Below are 20631 nucleotides of genomic sequence, written 5' to 3'. Positions count from 1 at the left end.
AATCCTCTATCAGAACTTACAAATATGTTCTGTAAGATTTTTAACTCCTACCTACAGTTATGATTGGCCCGCTACGAACCAGAGGAGATAGAAGCACCATTGGAAACTGAACCTGGCAACGTTTAACTCTAGAACATTATCTAATCAGGCTATCCTAGCAGTGCAGTTCGAGGAACTAGCGGGCATTAAATGGGACTTCATAGGGCTTAATGACGTTAGGAGGACATATGAGGCGCATGCAGTACTAATGGGCATGCACTGTGCTATCGTGGATTAGCGGAGAGACGAGAACTAGGTGTGAGATTCCTCATCAATTAGGATATAGCTGGAAACATAGAGGAGATCTATATTATTAACGAGAGGGTGGCAGCTATCGTAATTAGGCTTAATAACAGGTACAAGTCAAGGTGGTGCAGGCCTACACGTCTACATCCAGCCATGAAGACCACATCGTTGAAACCTCCTACGAAAACATGGAATCGCCAATGAACAAAGTAAACTCACAGCACACTGTACTAAGGGGCGATTTCCATCCGAATGTAGGCAAGAAGCAGGCCGGAGACCAGACGGTAGGGTACTATCGCTTAGGCTCCAGGGATAGCAGGAGGGAGTTATTAGTAGAGTTGATAGTATATTAGAATTATAGAAGTAATTTATGGACCATGAATATCTTCTTCCGCAAGCGAGAGAACACGAAACAAAAAGAAATAACAACGCTTTTTGAAGACAGGACTGTCCCGTCTTCAAAAAGCGTTATTTCGTTCCTTCAACACGTACCAACCAGCCCGCATTAGCCCTCTCCCGAAGAGAACAGGAAGTGGGCATCGAAGCCCCCATTGGTGAGACTAAAAATGAAATAGACTTCATACTGTGCGCTCACCTGGATATCGAGCAGGATGTGGAGGTCCTCAGAAAGGTGCGTTGTAGCGACCACATAATTATAAAGCCTCGAATTAGCTTACACCTGGAGAAGTAACGAAAGAAATTAGTGAAGCGGAAGCCCATTAACTAGCTAGCCGTAACAGGAAAACTAGTGTGTCGTGTTTGTTTTTTTTTCATTCTGCGTCCTGTCGCGTGTGCGCTAAAAATATGTGCACATTGTCAGACATCCAACTAGCCCAACATCTAATCATTTTAGATTAATTATATTGCTACAGAACAGGTACTCGGCTCTATCTGAGGAAGACGATCTTAATGTTCGGACAATGAACGATAATATCACAGCTGTAGTTACGGAGTGCGCAGTAAAATTAGGCGGTAGGATGGTTCGACAGGATGCTGACAAGCTATTTTAGGAGATTAAAGATCTTATCAAGAAACGACAAATCATGAAAGCGTCTACCTACATAGACAGAATAGACCTGACAGAGGTATAAAAGTTAATAAATAGGCGAAGGTAGCTGACATAATGAATTGTAACATGGAGAAAATCTAGCGTGCTCTAGAGAATGAGGTTGTCTAAAAGCATGGAGAGGAGACTAGGAATAGGTAAAAACCGGATGTATGCGCTAAGAGACAAAGAGGGCAATGTCATTAGCAATATGGATAAGATTCTTAGATTAGCCGATCAGTTGTGCACAAATATATACAGTAGCCATTGTAATCAGAACGTCAATGAAAGAGGCAATAGGGCACAGTAATGGTACATCCCACCAGTAACCAGAGAGGAAGTAAAGAAATCCTTAGGACCAATGCAAAGGAGGAAAGCAGCTGGTGAGTTTCAAGTAATAGCACATCTCTTAAAAGGTGGATGGGAGATTGTGCTAAAAAACTAGCCACCCTGTAGACGCAATGCCTTATGACCTCGAGCGTTCTAGAAGCTTAGAAGAACGCTAACATTATCTTAATAAGAAAGGAGACGTCAAGGACTTCAAAAATTTTAGACCGATCAGCTTACTGTGCGTTGCCTGCAAGGTATTTAGTAAGGTAATCGCAGGTAGAATCAGGACAACCTCCGACTTCGATCAACCAAATGATTAGGCAGGCTTTAGTAAAGGACACTCGACAATTGACCATATTCACACTATCAATCAGGTCATAAAGAAATGCGCAGAATATAACCAACCCCTACATATAGCGTTCATTGGTTACGAGAAAGCGTTTGACTCAATGAAAACTTTAGCAGTCATGCAGGCATTACGGAATCATGGTGTAGAAAAGTTTTATACAGAAATTCTGGGACATATCTATAACGACTGCACATGTACCGTAGTCCTTCGTGAAATCAGGAATAAAACTCCAATGAAGAAAAGCTTCAGGCAGGGCGACACGATCTCGCCAAAGCTATTCACCGCCTGTTTGCAGGAGCTGTTCCGAGGCCTAAATTGGGAACAGTTGTGGATAAGCGTTATTGAAGAATACCTAAATAATTTGAAACTCGCGGATTGCATTGCCTTGATAAGTCAATCAGGAGATGAGCTGCAAATCATGATCAACGAGTTATACAGGTAGAGCAGAACGGTGGGTCATAAAATTAACATGCTGAAAATGAATGTAATGTTCAAAACTCTTGCAAGGAAACAGCAGATAACAATTAGTAGCGAGGCACTGGAAGTGGTAAGGGAATAGGTCTACTTAGGGCAGGTAGTGGCCGCTAATCCGGATCATGACAGAGCAAATAACCAAAGAATATGAATGGGGTGGAGCGCATATGGCAGGTTCTCTCAGATCATGAGTGGCAGTGAAAAATGACAGGTGTGACGTTAAGAGACCGGAAGCGAGCAGAGTGGGTGAGGGAACAAATTTGGGTCAATGGAATCTTAGTCGAAACCTAGAGGAAAAAATTGGCTTGGGCAGGTCATGTAATCCAAGGCAAGATAACCGCTGGTCCTTAATAGTAACGGAGTGGATTCAAAGAGAAGGCAAGCGTAGCAGGGGCGGCAGAAGGTAAGCTGGGCGGTTGAGATTAAGAAGTTTGCGGGGATAGGTTGGCCGCAGTTGGCGCAGGACAGAATTAATTAGACAGACATGGGAGATACCTTTGCCCTGCTGTTTGCGTAGTCAGGCTGTTGCTGCTGAGGATGATGATGACGAAATAATTCGGAGGTGGCATAACGCGCGCATCTGTTTCCTTTGTTTAACACAAGACCTGCTTCTTTAGACTTAAGTGCATACTTTCAAGTGCTTGATGGTGCCTCACTAGAGGCAAGAGCCAGATTTGTTACTGCATGCGCAAGGTGAAACATTAAGGTGGATGCTGAGCATTAGGCGCACCGAAAGAAAGAAAGAAAATAACGGTTGCTTGAAAATATTGCTATGAAAATTGCGTTTGTATAATAAACAGTCTGTGTAGAGGTCACACGAAGCGAGATCGCAAGTTCGCAATGACACTCTTCCGTGAGTAGAAAACGGCCCAGTTCTTGTTACCACTTGCCACATGCTCTAAAATGAACCTTTAAAGGACACCTAAGCACATTATCAAAATTCAAAGAACGCTGCTACAAAGCGTTAAGAAAAATCTTCCTTTTCAGTATTTGCGCTCTACTCACGGCGAGGTGTCCGCATCTCAAAACAAAATACCGTAATCACGTGCCCTATGAGCAGCGGCGCCGATCTCCCTGTTGTCGTCGGTGATTTTGGCAGATATTTTCTGACGTTTGTAGTTGTGTCACGGGACGCAAATATCGGGAGAGTGCTTTATTTTTCGCCGGACAGTTCAAGCCAGTTGGTGCAGGACTAAAGGACGTGCGAAATCACGGGAGCCTCCTTTCGCACCGTAACAAAACATAAAAAAGGGTTGAAAACAAATAAAGAACAGAGAAAGACTCCATACATGCTTTCCTTTTAAAGCGCATTATGGACTTCAGCGGCACTTGTCCTAAGACATAGGGCTCCGACGTAGGCTTTGATCGCCTCCTCGCGGTTCTTACAAGCCTGAGTACAGGGGCTGAAGGTAAGCTTAACGGCGACGGAGCTGCAGCGAGCAGATAGCCAATTTGTATTGCGCTTAATCCGAACAGGTGTGTCAATCCCACAACTTTTCGAAATGTTTTTTTTTCTGAGGAAAAATATTCGACTTTTTGTCTCGCAACTTGGCACTAGTCAACGCATGTGCGATTGTATTTCAAGCACAGAAATTCATCTTTTCCGCCCTTTTTTGCGGGTATATTGCCGCATTAAATAATCTGTTTCTCACCACTGTTCTCCAAGAGTTCCTTTAAATAGCTTGCAAGTAAAGAAATACTTGTTTAGGTTTTGCTTCTTAAAATCTGTGGTGATCGTTAGATCGAACGGTATCTGCATAACGCTCCAGATTTAAATATCTCGTATGTTTTTGAGCCTTTTGTCTGTCTTATGAAGTATTCAGTACCAGAAAATTGTACACTGAATAGGGTATCCAATTTTATTAACTGCGATTCTTGAAGACCACGGTTGGAGATAATAAACAAAACCATATATAGGTTTTGGTACCATTTTATTGAATTTTCACGCAGGTGCATGTAATACCAATCAAGCACTCACGTCTTCAAGGAACACATCTCAAATGTCAACAAGAAAACAACGCTACTGTCACGTAACTTCGCAAGGAACAAGAACCTTCTTTCACAGCTTAAATACGTCGCATGGTCCTCAGGTTTATGCCCACCAAGTCAGCGCGGTATCGTCAACGTGAACCAACAGTACAGGGAAGTGATAATTGCGTACACATTCAGCTTCATGTTCCGTCCTGATTAACGCAATATTATTAAGCAGGAAACAATTAATTACACACGCTGTAATATAGCTTTCATAAGCCTTGCAGCGTAATACACATCTGAGAGTTGCGCTGTAGATTTGACTGCTCCAAACCACATGCTCTTATGAGTTGCCTTAGGGCACAACTCTTCTGCTATAGTCTTCACTTTACATCGAAGCTTGAAAATACCATTTCTGAAGCACACTGTTCCCAGAACTGCGGGCTAGGTTATTCTGGTGGGCTTCTCTGAATATTTTGCATTTCTGATCACTTCGCGATGCAGAAAGGTCGTTGAAAGTGTTTTGTGCGGTACCAAGACTCCAAAGTGCTTAGGACCCTTTCGTAGCGTCGCGCAAAAGGGGCCACCACTAACTGCGCATTAAAGTAGCAGTTTTAATGCAATGTTTGTGCGATAATGCCGCACACGTTGTCATCATTCCAGAAAAAAACCACGCGCACGTAGCGGCAGCGTCCGCTCATTTGGACACAGAGATTCGCGATGAGTACAGCGCGAACATGATGAGACTGTGTTCAGGTTTGGCGACAAAGTCGAGCCATGTCTACATCACTTTGTTTCTCAATCACATGCAGTAGGCTGAATAAAGTGCGCGTCTTGTTTCCCAGAAGGCGTCACGCCTTTCTTCGTTATCTCTGAACCTGGCCTTACGCACGGTGAGAAACACACTTTATCGACACCGGTTGTTACTCATTTGTTTTGGCTTAGCTGCATCCAGTGGCTCTTAGACCTGCTAAGCTGCAACTGCAACCCATCTAGGTCACATAAGTTCGCACAAACACTTTTTAGCAAAACACGCGCAAGGGCCTGCAGAAAGTTTGTAGTCGTAGGAAACCAGGCCTGCGGTCCGTTGCCACGCGTGTTTGATGATGCCGACGGTGAAGATCAAATGCGACTCTGAAACTCGCTCGCTGCTCTCGGGCTGCGTCCTCAGTCCTTAATACGGCTGACCGCTTTTGTGCCACACGTCGGCTCTGAACGACGCCGTTGTCAGCGGTGACGAAGCAAAGATGCCGTCATGGTGCAGTCCGCGGCAATGGCGCGGCAGAGTCACAAGACGGCGGCACTCGTCTGAGGTGCTGTCGCGAGAGAACACGTGCGTAGACGCGATACGGCGCCAGCACTTGGGCTTGCAGGAACAGTGCGCGTGCGCGGCTCTTCCCCACGCGACACAGTGAGGACACAGCGACGCGTGCTCCAGGAGGCCAGCCATGGGACGAGGAGAACACCTGAGCCGATAGACGCGGCCAGGCGAGGTTCGCTAGCATTTGGGCTTGCAGCGGCAGCGCACGATGGTCATGACGTCCTTGTGGCGCGTCACCCAGCCGCCGTCCTCGAAGCAGTGGAAGGGAAGCGTGGTGGTCGTGGTGAGCACGGGAAAGCAGCATCGGCGACCCGGGCAGCTGCCGCAGTACTTGGGCGTCTGCGGGGCCACCGAGGTGCAGTTGGCGCCGTCCGTCAGCGGCGCGGCGCACGAGGCCCGCACCGTGGCGCGGCACAGGTGATTCCTCTGCATGGCCATGGGTGTTTCAACCGTATGAGAGGAGCCGAAGTAGGGAAATAGAAAGCAGTGCGAATATCAGCGCTACGGCCTTGAAATTAAGAAAGAAAGCGAAGAAAGCACGACAAGCATTGCCTTTAGCTTGACAGAAAATAACTGTCGGCGTAAAGCAGCGCCACTGACTTATAGACTAGCATACGAAACTTTTATAAGCACTAAATTGGAATACGCGTCCATTGTATGGGACCCGTGTACTGTGACTAGTATTAATACACTTGAGAGGATACAAAGGAAAGTTGTGCGATTCATGTTTTTGCAATACAATCGAACTGTTTCAGGCTCTGCATTAATGCAGTCGAATTTAATACCAACCCTTCAGTCCCGGCGCCAGTTTCTTCGGTTGGGATTCTTTTTTTATTTATTTAACCATAATTTTAGAAGAAATTCTTCACCGTATCTAATCCTACAGAACACCAGACGAACGCGACACTCCCACTCCCTTTCTCTCACCCCGTGCTTTGCAAAGACACACTTATTTCAGCACTCTTTCCTTCCGCATGCCATCAGTGATTAGAACAGCTTACCAGCTTCGTGTGTACGGTCTCTTGACCTGATAAGCGGTCATTGTTAGCTTTTTTGTTTGCTTGTTTTGCTGGCTTGTTTTTTTTTTGCCTTTCCATGTTATTTCCTGCTGCTCGTGTTCTGTTTGCATTTTGGACATATTCCTCAATTTGCGATCTGTTTCTGTAATTCACTCCTTCTTGGGCCTCACGACTCGCAGTATGTCATAAATAAAATAAATAGCATAAAACCATGAGACGTGGACACTCTGTCCCAACAGCGACAGGTAATTTACCTCATGAAGGTGTTAATAAGTTAGCAGACAATGTACCAAGATGTTTTTTCTTTTTCCAATTCGCGGTGAAATTGACCATAAAACGCGCACATAGCGGCACCGCACCACCGGCTCTGCGACGGATGGGCGCTTACACTGAACGTGCCGTGGCATGTACCTACTACAGTGGACAAAAGTTTCCGGGACGCGAGTTGTAGGAAAAACGTTCATTGTAGCTCCAAATCACTACCCAGTCGCCTGATAGTGTGTGAAGGCAGTAAAGGCCTAAATGCTCCTTGCTCTCTTCACAATATCAGGCGCTTGGTACCGAGGTGGAGCTACAATAAGCATTTTTCCTACAACTAACGCCCTGGAAAATTTTGTCCCCAGTAGTACGTACGTCTCTTGGTTTTCTCTGCAAAGGGTGTATCAAAGCTATCACCAGCAAACCAGACATCGACAAGCACTCGGAACTCCTTTTTAAGATCTTTAGGTTGTAAATATTTTTTTTACAGTTTGAAACACTTGAGGATAATTCAACACACTAGACATATGCAGTGTTTTGTTGAAAGTCATACATCGCCTCCGTAAAGATACTGCCGGCCTTATTTCTGACAATTCGCTCTGAAGTGCCAACCATTAGTTCACGTACTTGCCTTGATAAGGCTTCATGAATTCACTGCCGCAGGTCAGTTCCATGAATATAATTGCTTGAGTGGTTGAATGCGTGGCGCCAAATATGGACGTGAAATCTTGGCAAGGCATGCATAGTTAATTGCGACAGCGTTGGAAATTAATGCTTGGCCTACCCTGCCAAATTTTTTCTTCCGTTCGCATCGTGAAGACAACTCATGTTTCCAGTGCTTTTCTTGCAGTCTGCTGTTGGCTCCCACCCCCTCCCTATTTTTTCGTTCCTTTCACCTCCAAGCCGGAACAGCTGCCCATTCGGCCCTACAATGGCAGGAGCTCGTTTTAGAGCACATCTGAGGCGCTTTAGCGTGTTTAAGTGCAAAATGTTACCAATTTGGCTGAAGATAAGTGACAATGGGAGGTGAGGAGTGACGAAAGAAAGGTAGAACTGATATACCGACTGATGAAGAAAGCTCCGACCAGGCGCTTATCAAATGCAGCAGTTCTTTTTACTCTACTTCACTGACTCGTACTAGAAGTGCACGGGAAGAGTTGCCGTTACAAGTGGCGGTATTCAAGCAATCATACGTCCACTGGCAGCTATACCCAAGATGCGCAGCATCAACTGATGTCGCAGGGAGCAGAGATGCATAATTCTGATACTGGCCACGCTGTCTGGATTTCACGCATAATTTCGCAGCAAACTTATATTGTTGTGGTAGTGGCGGCTTGGGTTCCATGCAGATGTTATATATCCATTTCATTACAACGATAATGTCACATTAATTTCGCAACAGAAATATCGCTGGACCCGCTTGCCATAAGCACTAGGCTGCGGTCCTTTTCTGGCGCATTGCTAGGCGTTAATGACTAGTTCTGGTAAACCAAGCGCTTATAAATACAAGCCTTTTTTCTCTGTTCAATCATCAATCATTACTCCCTTTTGCGATGCTGTGCCCTCGCAGCCCAATTACGGTTGGAATGGGTACTCAAAAACCAAGTGAACCGAAGAAGTTTTACTTCTGAAAGAAAAAAATATCGGCAGTATTCATCTATTCCAAAAGGTTATCACCCATCCTGTTGCAATACATGCATGGGCTGCTTAGAGGCTACCGCTCAATAAAGTAACAGTTTCGTAGAAACCATTGCCTTCAAAAGCTTTTTGAGCAAAACGGATATTTTGTTGTGCAGAATATCACTGAATTGCGCCAAAAATATGACTGAACAACTAAAAGATACCACAACTGTATGGCCCAGTAATCGCATTCGCGAAATCACGCTACCTTCTTTCTGGGCAGCTGGCTGCGATGCTCCCGATTGATTCCCCTTTACCTGTTTCGAAAACTACATGAGCCGTATGTAAGTACTTTGCTTTTGCTACAAGAGTTAACTATCAACATTCTTCACTCTAGCTTTCAGACTGCGAACACGACCTAATAAACGCGCTCAAATAATAAAATTAGGTTATTCTCGTTGTCCAAGTACGCTTGAAAACGCGAAGCGTACCATCCAAGTAAAAAAAATTGACCATTCATTTTAGTACAGACTAACAGAACAAAGGAAAGCTTATTATCGTTCACGTCAATCAATAATGGCTTGCAACTAGCAAAAGGTGCTACAAATTATTAAAAAAAATGTTTTAGAAGAGTAGGGGAAATGCTGTACATTTTCCAAATGATAAGGACATACGTCTGCATTCATGCTTCAGTCTAGCTTCATCGTGCCGTTAGAGGCGAGCTTAGTAGTTTTGAGGGAAAACCGATATAATAGTGGTTTTCCGTCCTTCTGTTACACATAAGAGAACTTGATGTGAAATAATGGTACAGATTCATAGCCGCAATACCCTTAGATAGAGAAACAGCGCAGGCATTGGAAAATTACTTGGTTTATTGGGGTTTAACGTCCCAAAGCGACTCAGGCTATGAGAGACATCGTAGTGAAGGGCTCCGGAAATTTCGACCACCTGGAGTTCTTTAACGCGCACTGACATCGCACAGTACACTGGCCTCTAGAATTTTGCCTCCATCGAAATTCGACCGCGGCGGCCGGGATCGAACCCGCGTCTTTCGGGCCGGCAGCCGAGCGCCATAACCCCTCAGCCACCGCGGCGGCTATGGAATATTACTTGATCGAAGACAAAGCGAAGATATCGCTCGCGATACGTTGGGTGGTGTATGAGTTGTGCCGTCTATGGTTTCCTCTGAAAAATGTCCCAAAAAGTGAAGGCCCTGAGCGCTGTATTGTACTGCTAATTGGAAAATAATTCAATGAATAAAAGCTGTCCGTAAGCTTAGCTGCACTTTTTATCACTCTAGATGCTCTTACTTTGTATTTGTTTTACATGCACCGAAAGAAGGGGACTGGGATCTCTGCCTACGTGACACCGGCTTTGCCGGACGAGTCTATGTATTCGTGCCAGACGCAAAGACGGTGATCGGAACAGTAGACGCGCCTCGCTTGCGAAGCATAACCGCCAGCAATATCGCCAATAAGAGCCGGTAACACAAAACCGAGAGCTCCCCTGGATCTGCAGTACCCGTGCGAACCACTCCACTATGACTTCTTCGAGGCTTCACCCCTAATGCAGACGCTTCCTTTTATGCCCCATTTCCGCTTCTACCGGCAACTGATGCTCTTTCTTTCCTCAGGCCACGCCCATTAAGTTGGGTATTTCGGCAGCGGATGGCACATTAATCGGAATATTGCGGTCCAAACGCCGACTCAGTGCTCACTGCGGTCGTTATCCAGCGCGGTGCCGTTTGGATGAAACGTGGAGGCCTCCGAACACGCGTTTGCTTGTCGTAATACACGAGAGATGACCGGCCCTGATGGTGCCGCCACGGGCAGTATGTGGCCTCGTACGTGCGTGCTCGGTTGGTCCCACGCGTCTCTGAGCAATAAAGATTGGCGCGTAGGCACTAAGGGGTATTGATAAAACACTGTCGGCCGAGTTCCCCCCCCCCCATTTCTGTTCCTTCCTGCATAATATATATACATATACCAAACGGCGCCGTAATTTCTCTAGCGTACACGGGTTATGTGTTGCCACTGTCGGAAACATAGGCAACTTGGTGGGCTGGCTAAGAACTTTTTTTCCATCCACGGCGCGTGCATTGTCCAAATATTTTCCAAGCCGTTCCGTTGAAGTGCCAAAAGCCTGTGAATGGAGCATTAGAAAATACTGAAAACATAAGATTTATAAAAATTGTGTTCCACTACACAGGAATGAGAACTTAACCTTCGAAAAAAAACAGCCATTTAAGAACGCTGATGCCATAATATACTGTGGCTTTCTTCTCTACTAAAAATGTGTCTCGTATTTGCATTGTAGCTAAGGACTACACAGTTAAAGCTAGGATAATGGTTTGGTAAAAATTTGAAAATACCTACTTCGCAATATGGCCTCTGCTACCACTAACCTAGTTTCATGCTCGCCCGGTTCTCTAAGTTATGTCCTAAATCCGGTTCTATCAAAACTTGGGTTCGTACGGGTTGGGTGTTCGTGACAACTGTTCCAAAATACATCGAAAGGAACGAACCACACAAAGGAACCCTCGAGGATAAAAGTCGCTGCTTTTATTAATATTTCCTGTGAAAAATAATAAGTTTGATTTCATTAACATCGAATGTATTAAAGGTGATACTGGAAATTCATATAATGAGCACATATGGAACGCCGACACAGGATCACGGTAACGCTGCTGGGTGATTCCACGAGAGATCAAACTGCCTATATATTGCAAATATTTATTTTCTACATTATTTTATATATATTGCACACGTCGTTCAGTAGGCCATTAATGAATTTCATTTTGTAAAGATGCTAATATTTCAGTAAAAAGTAACTATAACCAATGCCATGGCGCAGCCAGCGTTTTCGCGCACAGCTCAATTTCGCAAATTTTCAATCATGTAAGAGTCTAGATATTAAAGTCATGATGGATCTATGTCGCGCGCTAAAAGTACAGATTTGAAGAATTATGTCAGGCTTATTTCTAACATTGTGAGGAAGCTGCCACTTCCTAAGAAAAATATAAAACGACGTAAGTCTGAAAGATTGCCATTTACAAGAATTTGTAGCTCCGCAAATATAAAGCACAACTTTAAATTTGCAGAATAGATAAGCATATAGGTGCTAAAAGAGTGTACTGACCTTCATTGTTATCTAATATAGGGAACCTTAAGAAGCATCGGCCTAAATCTGGCGTTTTTGAAAATAAATAGTTGTATTCAAAATCATATTAAAAAACCCAATCTCTTATTTTTGTTAAAACTTATGAAACAAGTCTCCAGAAGAAGGTTGAAAACAATACGAAGAAACATGTTGCATATATTGTTTACAACAATGTTATCGAGGCACAAAACTAACTTCTCGAGCAGCGAACACGCCCTCCACTGCTCTAAACTTTCCCCAAATTCCAAGAGTGAGGAGAGAGCATACCTAAATACATTTTTATGTACAAAAACCGATTTGTGACCTAAGCAGGTTTCGGTGGCGCCGCAATCGCTGGGTGCTAGTAACAACTTGGAGTAGGTTCCTTTGGAATGGTGTAAAGTAAAGCTTTCAATGTACTTTTCTCTTTGCACATGCACCTAAGAGGTTGTATTTCGTTAAAAAAAGCAACTAAATCCTAAAAAGGAAAGTAGAATTGGACAACGCCATTTCAAAGCTGATTTATTTTTAAAACATCACATGTGCTTTCCAGAAACGTTTTACAATGTTACATTCAGTTCTATGCTCTTATCTTCTTTTACTAAGGAAGAAGGACCTCATTCAGTCATTTTTCTGACTCTCTGATAGGCAACAGTTTAAAGAAAATAGCAAATAAGTCGAGGTGATGCCTACTCCGGGATATTTATCACAAACTTAAACGAATCAAAATAAGTGAACTGCAGCTAAAAAAGAAACCAAATGTATTTTTAAATAAAACGCGAATGAGGAAAGAAAATCATCGACGCTATACCTACAGTGGAGAGAAAGTGCGGTGGCCTCGGAAAATGCACGGCATCATACATGCAGTGTGCAGTCAGAATATTCCAACAGAAACTTTTGTTTCGATGCATTGTTATGGGCCCCACTCCCAGTTGTAACCCGCACCTGGTGATAGCAGCGCCACTGAATCCTGCTTACGTCCCAGCTGGAGGTCTGTATATTAAAAAGGTAATTTGGTATACTCTCACATGATAAAAAAAGAAAGCGTTTTAGGCCTGGCATCTGGGGAATATTTAGAGTAGCGGAGGGTAAATTTGCTACTTCCGCCATTTCATTTAGGTGCTCATGAAGATGCTCGAGAAGCTTTTGGTTCGAACTTGAATAACATTGTTGGAAACAATATAATGGAACATGTTATTTCGTAATCTTTTTCGGCTCTTTCAAGAGACTTGTTCCAAAAGTTATCAAAAAATTTGGGGATGATTCTTTTCTTCTGATTTTTAAAAATAATATTATATTCATAACTGCCAAATTCATGCCAATTTTTTTGTCCTTCCCTATATTCCCATTTCCTTCCCTACAATTATCTTCCCTATTACCCTTCTCTATAGCATTGAAAGTCGACACACACATTTAGCACCTAGGCTACTATTTATTCTGCAAACGTTAAGAATATATGCATTATGTATGTGGAGAAAAAAGATTCGAGAAAATAGCCTCATTTGAGACTTGTGTCGTGGTAGAATTTTTTTCTAGGAAGCGGCAACTTTTATACAATTTAGGAAGTAAGCCTGATATATCCTTTTTCACCTTTATTGTTAGTACGAAAAATATATTTATCATGGCTTTAATATTTCGATTTTAACGTTGTTGCAAATTTGCGAAAATGAGCTGCGCGCGAAAACGCTGCTTCTGCCACGACGTCGTTTATAATTTTTCTTGTCTTGAAATATTAGCATTTTCACAAATGAAAATTCCCTATTGTCGTACTGAATAATATGTCTATTTTATGTAAAATATTCAACAACATTAAAAATTTGAAATATTTCGGCAGTTTAATATCACGTGGAATCACCGCGCGGCGATTTCTGACCCCGGAAGTGATTTTTAGTCATACGCCGCTGATACTTGTTTCTTTTAGATAGTTAATTACTCTAGCGCAACAGTTTCTAGTTAAGATAAAACCAAATAAAAATGTAATTCTATATTTCTAAAAACGGGAAACGAGGTGCCGCCGCGGTGGCTCAGTGCTTATGGCACTTTGCTGCGGATGCGAAAGATCTGGGTTCGATCCCCACCGCGGTGGTCGAATTTCGATGGAGGCGAAATTCTGGAGGCGCGTGTACTGTGCGATGTCAGTGCACGTTAAAGAACACCAGGTGGTCGATATTTTTGGAGCCTCTCACTACGGCGTCCCTCATAGCTTGAGTTGCTTTAGAACGTTAAACCCCATAAACCAAACTAAACCTAAAAACGGGAAACAAAGCCTTCCTAATCTTGTGTACGTTTCAGCAACTTTATTACTGGTTACGGGACCTTTAGCATCCTGGCAAGATAAGTGGGCTGGAACAATCAGGGCCGACGATTGTTATTTTAAAACAGCTCTCGAGTTAAATATTCGACACTGGTTGCGAAAATCCACTCGCTGAGCTCACATTTCAAGCTGCCTCAGACCGGCAGCTGCCGTTGTTTGTCTGCCTCAACTTGCACCGCACTGAAAACATCCTTCGCATTAATAATTTACAGGCTGTCGCCTTTCGGGTGTGGCGCGGTACAAGCGCTAAAGGGCTTCGTTGATTCCGTATTCACGACGGGCGCGACGCCACCAGATGCGTTTATTATTGAACGCTGGCTGCATTATTTCTTTCCGGTGACTGGCAAAGCAGACGGCAAAGAAGTGTACAGTTGCTCTTTTTATGGCACACAACACATTTTCACTGGAGAAAAAGTTATCAATATCTTTTCATTTTCGCGAGTAGTTAAGCGTTGCCACAGCAGAGGTTATTTTGCAACACGCGCATCTATAGTGCATGAAATGCATCGTTTCAGGTTCATACTGCAGGGAATTAGTACACTTAGTGCGATGCATATCCTTACTAAAAGCTTCAGCAATATAAAGTGCTCTCGTTGTCTGATACTAACAACATGAACTTGTCAAGATAATTTTCCTTCGTGGGAGAGCTTCTTTACGAAACTTCGTAGTCCTGATAGAATATTCTATATACGAAGTGTCTCAAATTTGTCAATACACATTTTTCGTTCAAAAGCCGTGAAAGCGAAGTTAGTGTGGTCTAACTTTGCGGATTGTAAGGTGAGCCGGATATTATTTGGGCGATTTAGTGCAATAAAAAGACCGTAACTTAAGTACCACTTAGGTACTGAACTTTTTATTTTTATTTAGGGTGCAACATTGCATAGCGAAATTAAAGGCATTCAACGTCGTACAACTTGTGAAGTTTCGCAATCAAAACTGTGGTTCGAATTATCGAATGTGAGAAAAACGCTTTTCCATAGCTCGCTAAGCTGGTTTCGCCCATTGGCCAATTGCGAAAGGCTAAAGTGGCGTTCTTGCGAGTAGTATTGTAATCGAACTCACGTCAATGTCTTCAACGCGATTGAAGTGGTAAACTGCGCCTGTATTCCGTTCAAGCGACGTTATTTATCATTTTGCTTCGTGCAAAAGCCAAATTAAGAGCTTTCAAGGAAGGGCGTTTTTTTTTAAGTTTGATATCGCGAACCAAGATGCCGATTCTTCTATTTAGAAAAAAAAACAGTGTCTTGTTCCGTTTTGACGGCATACAACTTCGCAATTTAATCATGCACTTCAAAACCAAACAAATAAGAACATTCAATGTATAGTTTATTTTTTTATTAATCGATGAGTTTTTAGCACTCTATCCCACAAACACCATTCGCCCTACCGTACAGTCAAGCTACACAGACTGTACTGAAGTACTTTTCGCGGCTTTTAAAAGAAAATTTTGCATGGAACAATTTGAAACACCTGATGTATTATTCGGTATGTAAGCTAATCGCAAGTAGGAAATCTAATAATGAAAAGCTGAGGAGTAACAGCGTTTTTATCATGGGAGCATAGCAGGTGACATATTGCGAGTGCACAAAAATGAGTGAATCGATTCACCACTGCGCAGCTCGGAACACGTATTCCTCAGCAAAAATGGAACTTCTGGTTCGAGGATGCCTGCCAACCTCTTACGAAAAATCAACTGCTTTGCACTAGTCCTTAATTAAAGTGCACAACGACTGATCACAGGAAGCAGAAAGATGTAGCAGGTAACCTGCTTGGCGTTGGTTCGCACAAAGCAAGTTTTCGCACTGTAAACAGAAAGAAGTAAAAAAAAAAGTTCCCTGTCCTCTAGCCCACTCCCTTTGTTACTTTCTTTTTACACCCATATATGCGTCTTGGAGTGCAATACCCAGAATTGTACGCAATTTGTTCCTTAGGGTTTATGCGCTGCATGTATAACAAAGAAAGGCTTACGAACGTGGAAAAGAAAGGACGCATAGCAACGACCGATACTAGCATCAAATGAAAGTGTGGATAGTGCAAAGCAGTGCTCTGTGGGACAGAAAGAGGCACTTCGGGTGGCGCCTATAAAGGACAAAGGCGCAATGACACTCAGCTACTAGCAATTTGAACCCTGTTAAGTGCTTCTGTGACGTGCATATTACGTATGCGATTGCAATGGCTACATGTTATTCTTAATGGGCTTGTCGGCGTGCCTATCCGTCTTGTAACGTTCTGAAGGCAAAACTCCTAACGGTATGCAGCTGCGTTGTAAATTTAACGAAGCCAAAACTTCTTGTAACAAATCAAGAACATTGGCGCCAACCACACTTCATGCACGGCTCAAGAGAATTCCCATGTCACACCACTCGTTTAACGTGGAGAATGCCGTAACTGAATGCAAGTGCTCCGAAAATGCTTGTTCCTTTTCTTAACCCACGTACTGGAGCAGGTAGATTCACTGGTTTTAAATGAGTTGTAGATGGGAGGATGCGAATATTTTTTATTCAACACCATTTTTTTCCGCGTCCATGCAACCTGTCTCGGGCCTGGACCTAGCGCTGCCGTCCGCTGGTCCAGAGAAGAACTCGCAGATGGGTTCACACGGAACATCGCATTCCTGAGTAGCCGGCGCTAGTGGCTCGGCCAGTAGTTATTGCTGACAAAAGAACCGCTATGACGTTGAACACTCGTATCCCGTTTTATACGGCTCTATCGGCTTTAGGTAATTTAACGCCATCACCTCCTACCACAACGCTCAGCGTTCTTTTTCTTTTTTACGTTGCCACAGAACCTGCATTTACTTCGTGCATTTCTTTTCTGCGAAAATCTCCAAACGTGAAACCGTGTCTCGAACTGCCCGGCGACATCTCTGAGCTTGCCTGCAGATGCATCCCTTACATAGCTCACACGCACATACACCAGTGGGTGGCCTGTCTCAGAGCTTGTGTTGAACCACCCAATAATTCCCGCATATTTCGAGTCAGTTCATCTACTCTCTCTTTTGCCGAAAACCAGGGGCCGCTGCATCATAGACGGCATTTTGCAGCAACGCCATTTTTCCGTTGAAGGAACATTGCATTCAACGCGCCTTGCGTGATTCACGGTCACTCACCCTGGTTCTGTGGCGCGATCCCGAGGAGCCGGCGCTCCCTGCAGCCCCGGCGGCGTCCAGGGCGGTACAGGGCCTAACGTTGCAGATGCGTGTCTCGTTGCGGCTGCGGCACTGGCCGAGGCGAAAGTCTGTCACCAGCCGTGTGGAGACGCCGACACCACACGACGCTGAGCAGGGGCTCCAATCGCCAGCGTGCCTCTCGCAGGAGGCGCGAGCCAGGGCCAGTGCTGCATGGGAGTCGGGTGCACCTTAACCACGGATCGTTTCCTAATCTTGTCCCGGGCAACGCGAACACATATCACGCCTCATGTATAGAAACTCCTGAGAGAGAAAAACATTTCTAGTAATACATTTTGATTCTTTTGGCCAGGGGTACCCAAACTGTGGCTCCTCGCCGGTCCAAGTGCAGCTCGCGACTCTCAAACATCTGTTGCTTCCATCCCTCCCCCTTCCCATTTCTGCGCCTCCAGAGATAGCTTCCCTTACGTTTTAGAAGAGGTCCTTGCTTCACAAATGAGGCATCGCAATGCAGAGGCACAGTTAGCCGTCACTGCATGACTGATTTTTCAATGTCACCACCAGCTTTCTTGCAAGAAATAAAAAAAACTGCCACACCTTTCTTTATATTGCGGTTGTTTAGTAAAAAGATTATTTTTTATGGCTCTTTGCAAATGCTTGTCTGGCCACCCCTGGTTTAGGCTCTTATTAGCGCAATGGCACAAGAACACAATACAATATAGGAAACGAAAGGCAGAAATGAGGCATGTAGGCCATCACTAAAGGCTTTTCTTCATTTTTTGGTACTCTGAATTTATACGTTGAGACAACAAAATAAATTACTACTATCCCTTTAACCTGCCTCACTGGCCTCTCCATGGGAAAACGTTTTGTAGTATTATGTCTAAGAATTTTGAAGATTTTACTGTTGTAAGAAGGTTTCTCGTGGAATAGATAATGCGGTTTATTTATCAATACAGTTAACAATGGGATAAAAGCAAGTTTCTAAAAAAAAAATTAATATTTACTTTGTGTGGTTATTATTTCTGTCATCTCACGCCCTTTAGAACAGATGTGTAAGTTCTGAAGAATCAGCAACCTGACAGTAGCTTACATGACCTCGCTATCTTGAGCTGCTAATACGGAAGTAGACAACGTTAAGTGGCACTTGGCGCTTGGTGCTGTAGCGCTCCGTGGGTAAACAACGAGGCGTTTACGAGTTTACGAATTGGTTCACAAACGGCGAAAGAAATTTGCGAGATATGCCTGATGTTGTTCGAGCATGTCATATTCAAGCCCCGGAATTTAACAGTGAGAGCGGTTCCCGATGCTTTACCTATATTTTAGGATGGGAGCATTCTCAGCAGACAGGCGTTTTTGCCTTTACACGGACATAAATGAAGTTATACAGTTAAAGTGGATTGCTTAGCATTGTGCTAATAGTCAAAAGGTTGCTGTGCTGGTAACTCAATGAAAGAGGCTGAGAAACTTGAATGGTGCAGTGGAGACAACTGCGGTCTATTTCCTTCAGTGTCTGTACTAGCGTGAAGAACTGAGTTTGACGTAACCTTTGCGACCTGGTCATTGCATGGCGTGTGCCAAACTAGATGTCATTTCATAATGGAGGCAGCAACAAAGATAGATAGATAACGTGACTAATCTCAGTTTGTTTACTGTTTTGTAAGAGCGTGTTTCGGGTGTAATGCAGGGCTTGCTATTTGCGTCAGCAGGACAATGTGTTATTTTTCATTGTAAAGCGTGCTTTGCTGCACACACGTAATGTGTGAACCGGAGCTGCCTTTACATGTAGAGCAGGGGTGTGTGAATAGGTCTTTCTGAAAACCGAATTAATACGAATTGTGCACATAAAGCCAAATCGAATACGAATTGATTATTCGTGTGAATATTTTCTTCTTATTATAAAGTTCGTACTGAACGGCGAAGAGCTAGCGGTGGCGCCGATGCGGAACGGCTTTTCACAGTACGAAGTCAGAATACTAACTCTGTGAACTCCAGAAGAGTGCGGTGAGGGGATAATTGGTATGACATTCTATAAAGTTAAAAACTGAACAAAGGACTGGACACAAAAAAGAGGAGAAGCGCACGGGACGAGAAAATACTGGAAAAAAAAGGTTGGATGTGGCACCACCCAACGCAACAAGTTTGTGCCTTACAGAACGAACGTCAGCTATCAGATTCCGGTCAGCTGTGGCAAGGTTCATATCAGCCAGGCGGGCCGCTACGTTCAGAAACGGTTACTAGAACATGTCGCCATCTTAGGCGCAGCACGTGTACAGCGTCTACCTAAACGCTGCAAGTCCTGCAGGGATGACGGCGAAGCTTGCACGCCGCTTGTCGCCGAAACAAAAGATTATCAATATTGCGAGAGAAAAAAAGGTACGCAAAATTCCTGAAATCTTCCAAATAGCAAGATTTTGCCCTGGCAGATCAGTGTAAGTGATGGTTCTATCCACTTGTACAGTAAGAAATTGTGATTTCTCGGCTTGACAAGGTGATTGTCCACTTGTGTCAGTGTGTGTTCGGTGCGCGTGCGGTTTGTTGCCGTTGAAGAGGGAAGAAGGCGCTAAAGTAATAAGCGAGGCGTTTGTCTGCGTTCATCCCTTGGACTTTCTCTTTTTTCTGTGTCCTCTTCTTTCCGCGGTTTTAAGTATTTATTTATTTATTTATTTATTAGAGAGACCTGCAGCGCCAGAAGGCATTATTGCAGGGGGAAACACAATAACTTCTGCTCATTTGGCCGAAAGTACTCCAGGATAACAAAAATACAATGACACAACTAATACTAGATAAGGAAAAGCATGAACTGAGGGAGGACAACCGCGTTTCATAAATACAATGGAACTAATGAAATGAAAGACACGCGCAAGAGAACTGCGCGCCACATCACAAATCAGATAAGAATGCATGGAATTGATCTTCAGTGCAGCACTCAGTGACGCCGACTGGCCGCCCGTTCCACTCATTGATCGCCCGTGGAAAGAACGAGGTTTTGTAAAATCTGTCTTACATTTAATCTCCGGGATCTTCCACTGATGATCAAGTCGTCTAGAAAAAAGTGAGGTTGAAGCAGGTACCGGTCTTTGTCAATGCTCAGCTTTCCAAAATAGATGCGATGCATCATTTGCAACCTCAAATGTTTCCTACAGTTAGCTAAAGATCCCCAACTAAGGTGGTTTTTAAGAGACGTGACACTAGTTGAGAAGCTGTAATTATTGGACACAAATCTCGCAGCATTATTCTGGACGCGCTCGAGCGTGTCAGATAAGTAAGCAAACAAGGGGTCCCATACAGGGCAGGAATATTCAAGAATTGGTCGTATGTAAGTGAAATACAAGAGCTGTTTGAGATTGCACTGTGCTTTATTGAACTTTCTTTTTAAA

General features: G+C 43.8%; 1 protein-coding gene across 1 annotated transcript in view; it reads right to left on the bottom strand.

The window, feature by feature from the left end:
* Positions 1 to 1056: 1056 nt before the first annotated feature.
* Positions 1057 to 20631, bottom strand: part of Ccn (cellular communication network factor protein Ccn) — a 348489-nt gene continuing 328914 nt past the window's right edge. Inside the window, exons 6-7 of the mRNA XM_077636042.1 lie at positions 17234 to 17460; positions 1057 to 6201 (exon numbers count right to left, since the gene is read on the bottom strand). Of these exons, the coding sequence (XP_077492168.1) occupies positions 5953 to 6201; positions 17234 to 17460 (476 nt within the window). The 3' untranslated portion in view covers positions 1057 to 5952. The remainder of the gene's footprint in view (positions 6202 to 17233; positions 17461 to 20631) is intronic.

The sequence above is a fragment of the Amblyomma americanum genome, chromosome 1, assembly GCF_052857255.1.
Source record: "Amblyomma americanum isolate KBUSLIRL-KWMA chromosome 1, ASM5285725v1, whole genome shotgun sequence".
Lineage (NCBI taxonomy): Eukaryota > Metazoa > Arthropoda > Arachnida > Ixodida > Ixodidae > Amblyomma > Amblyomma americanum.
This window is presented reverse-complemented; position numbering and strand designations above follow the sequence as displayed.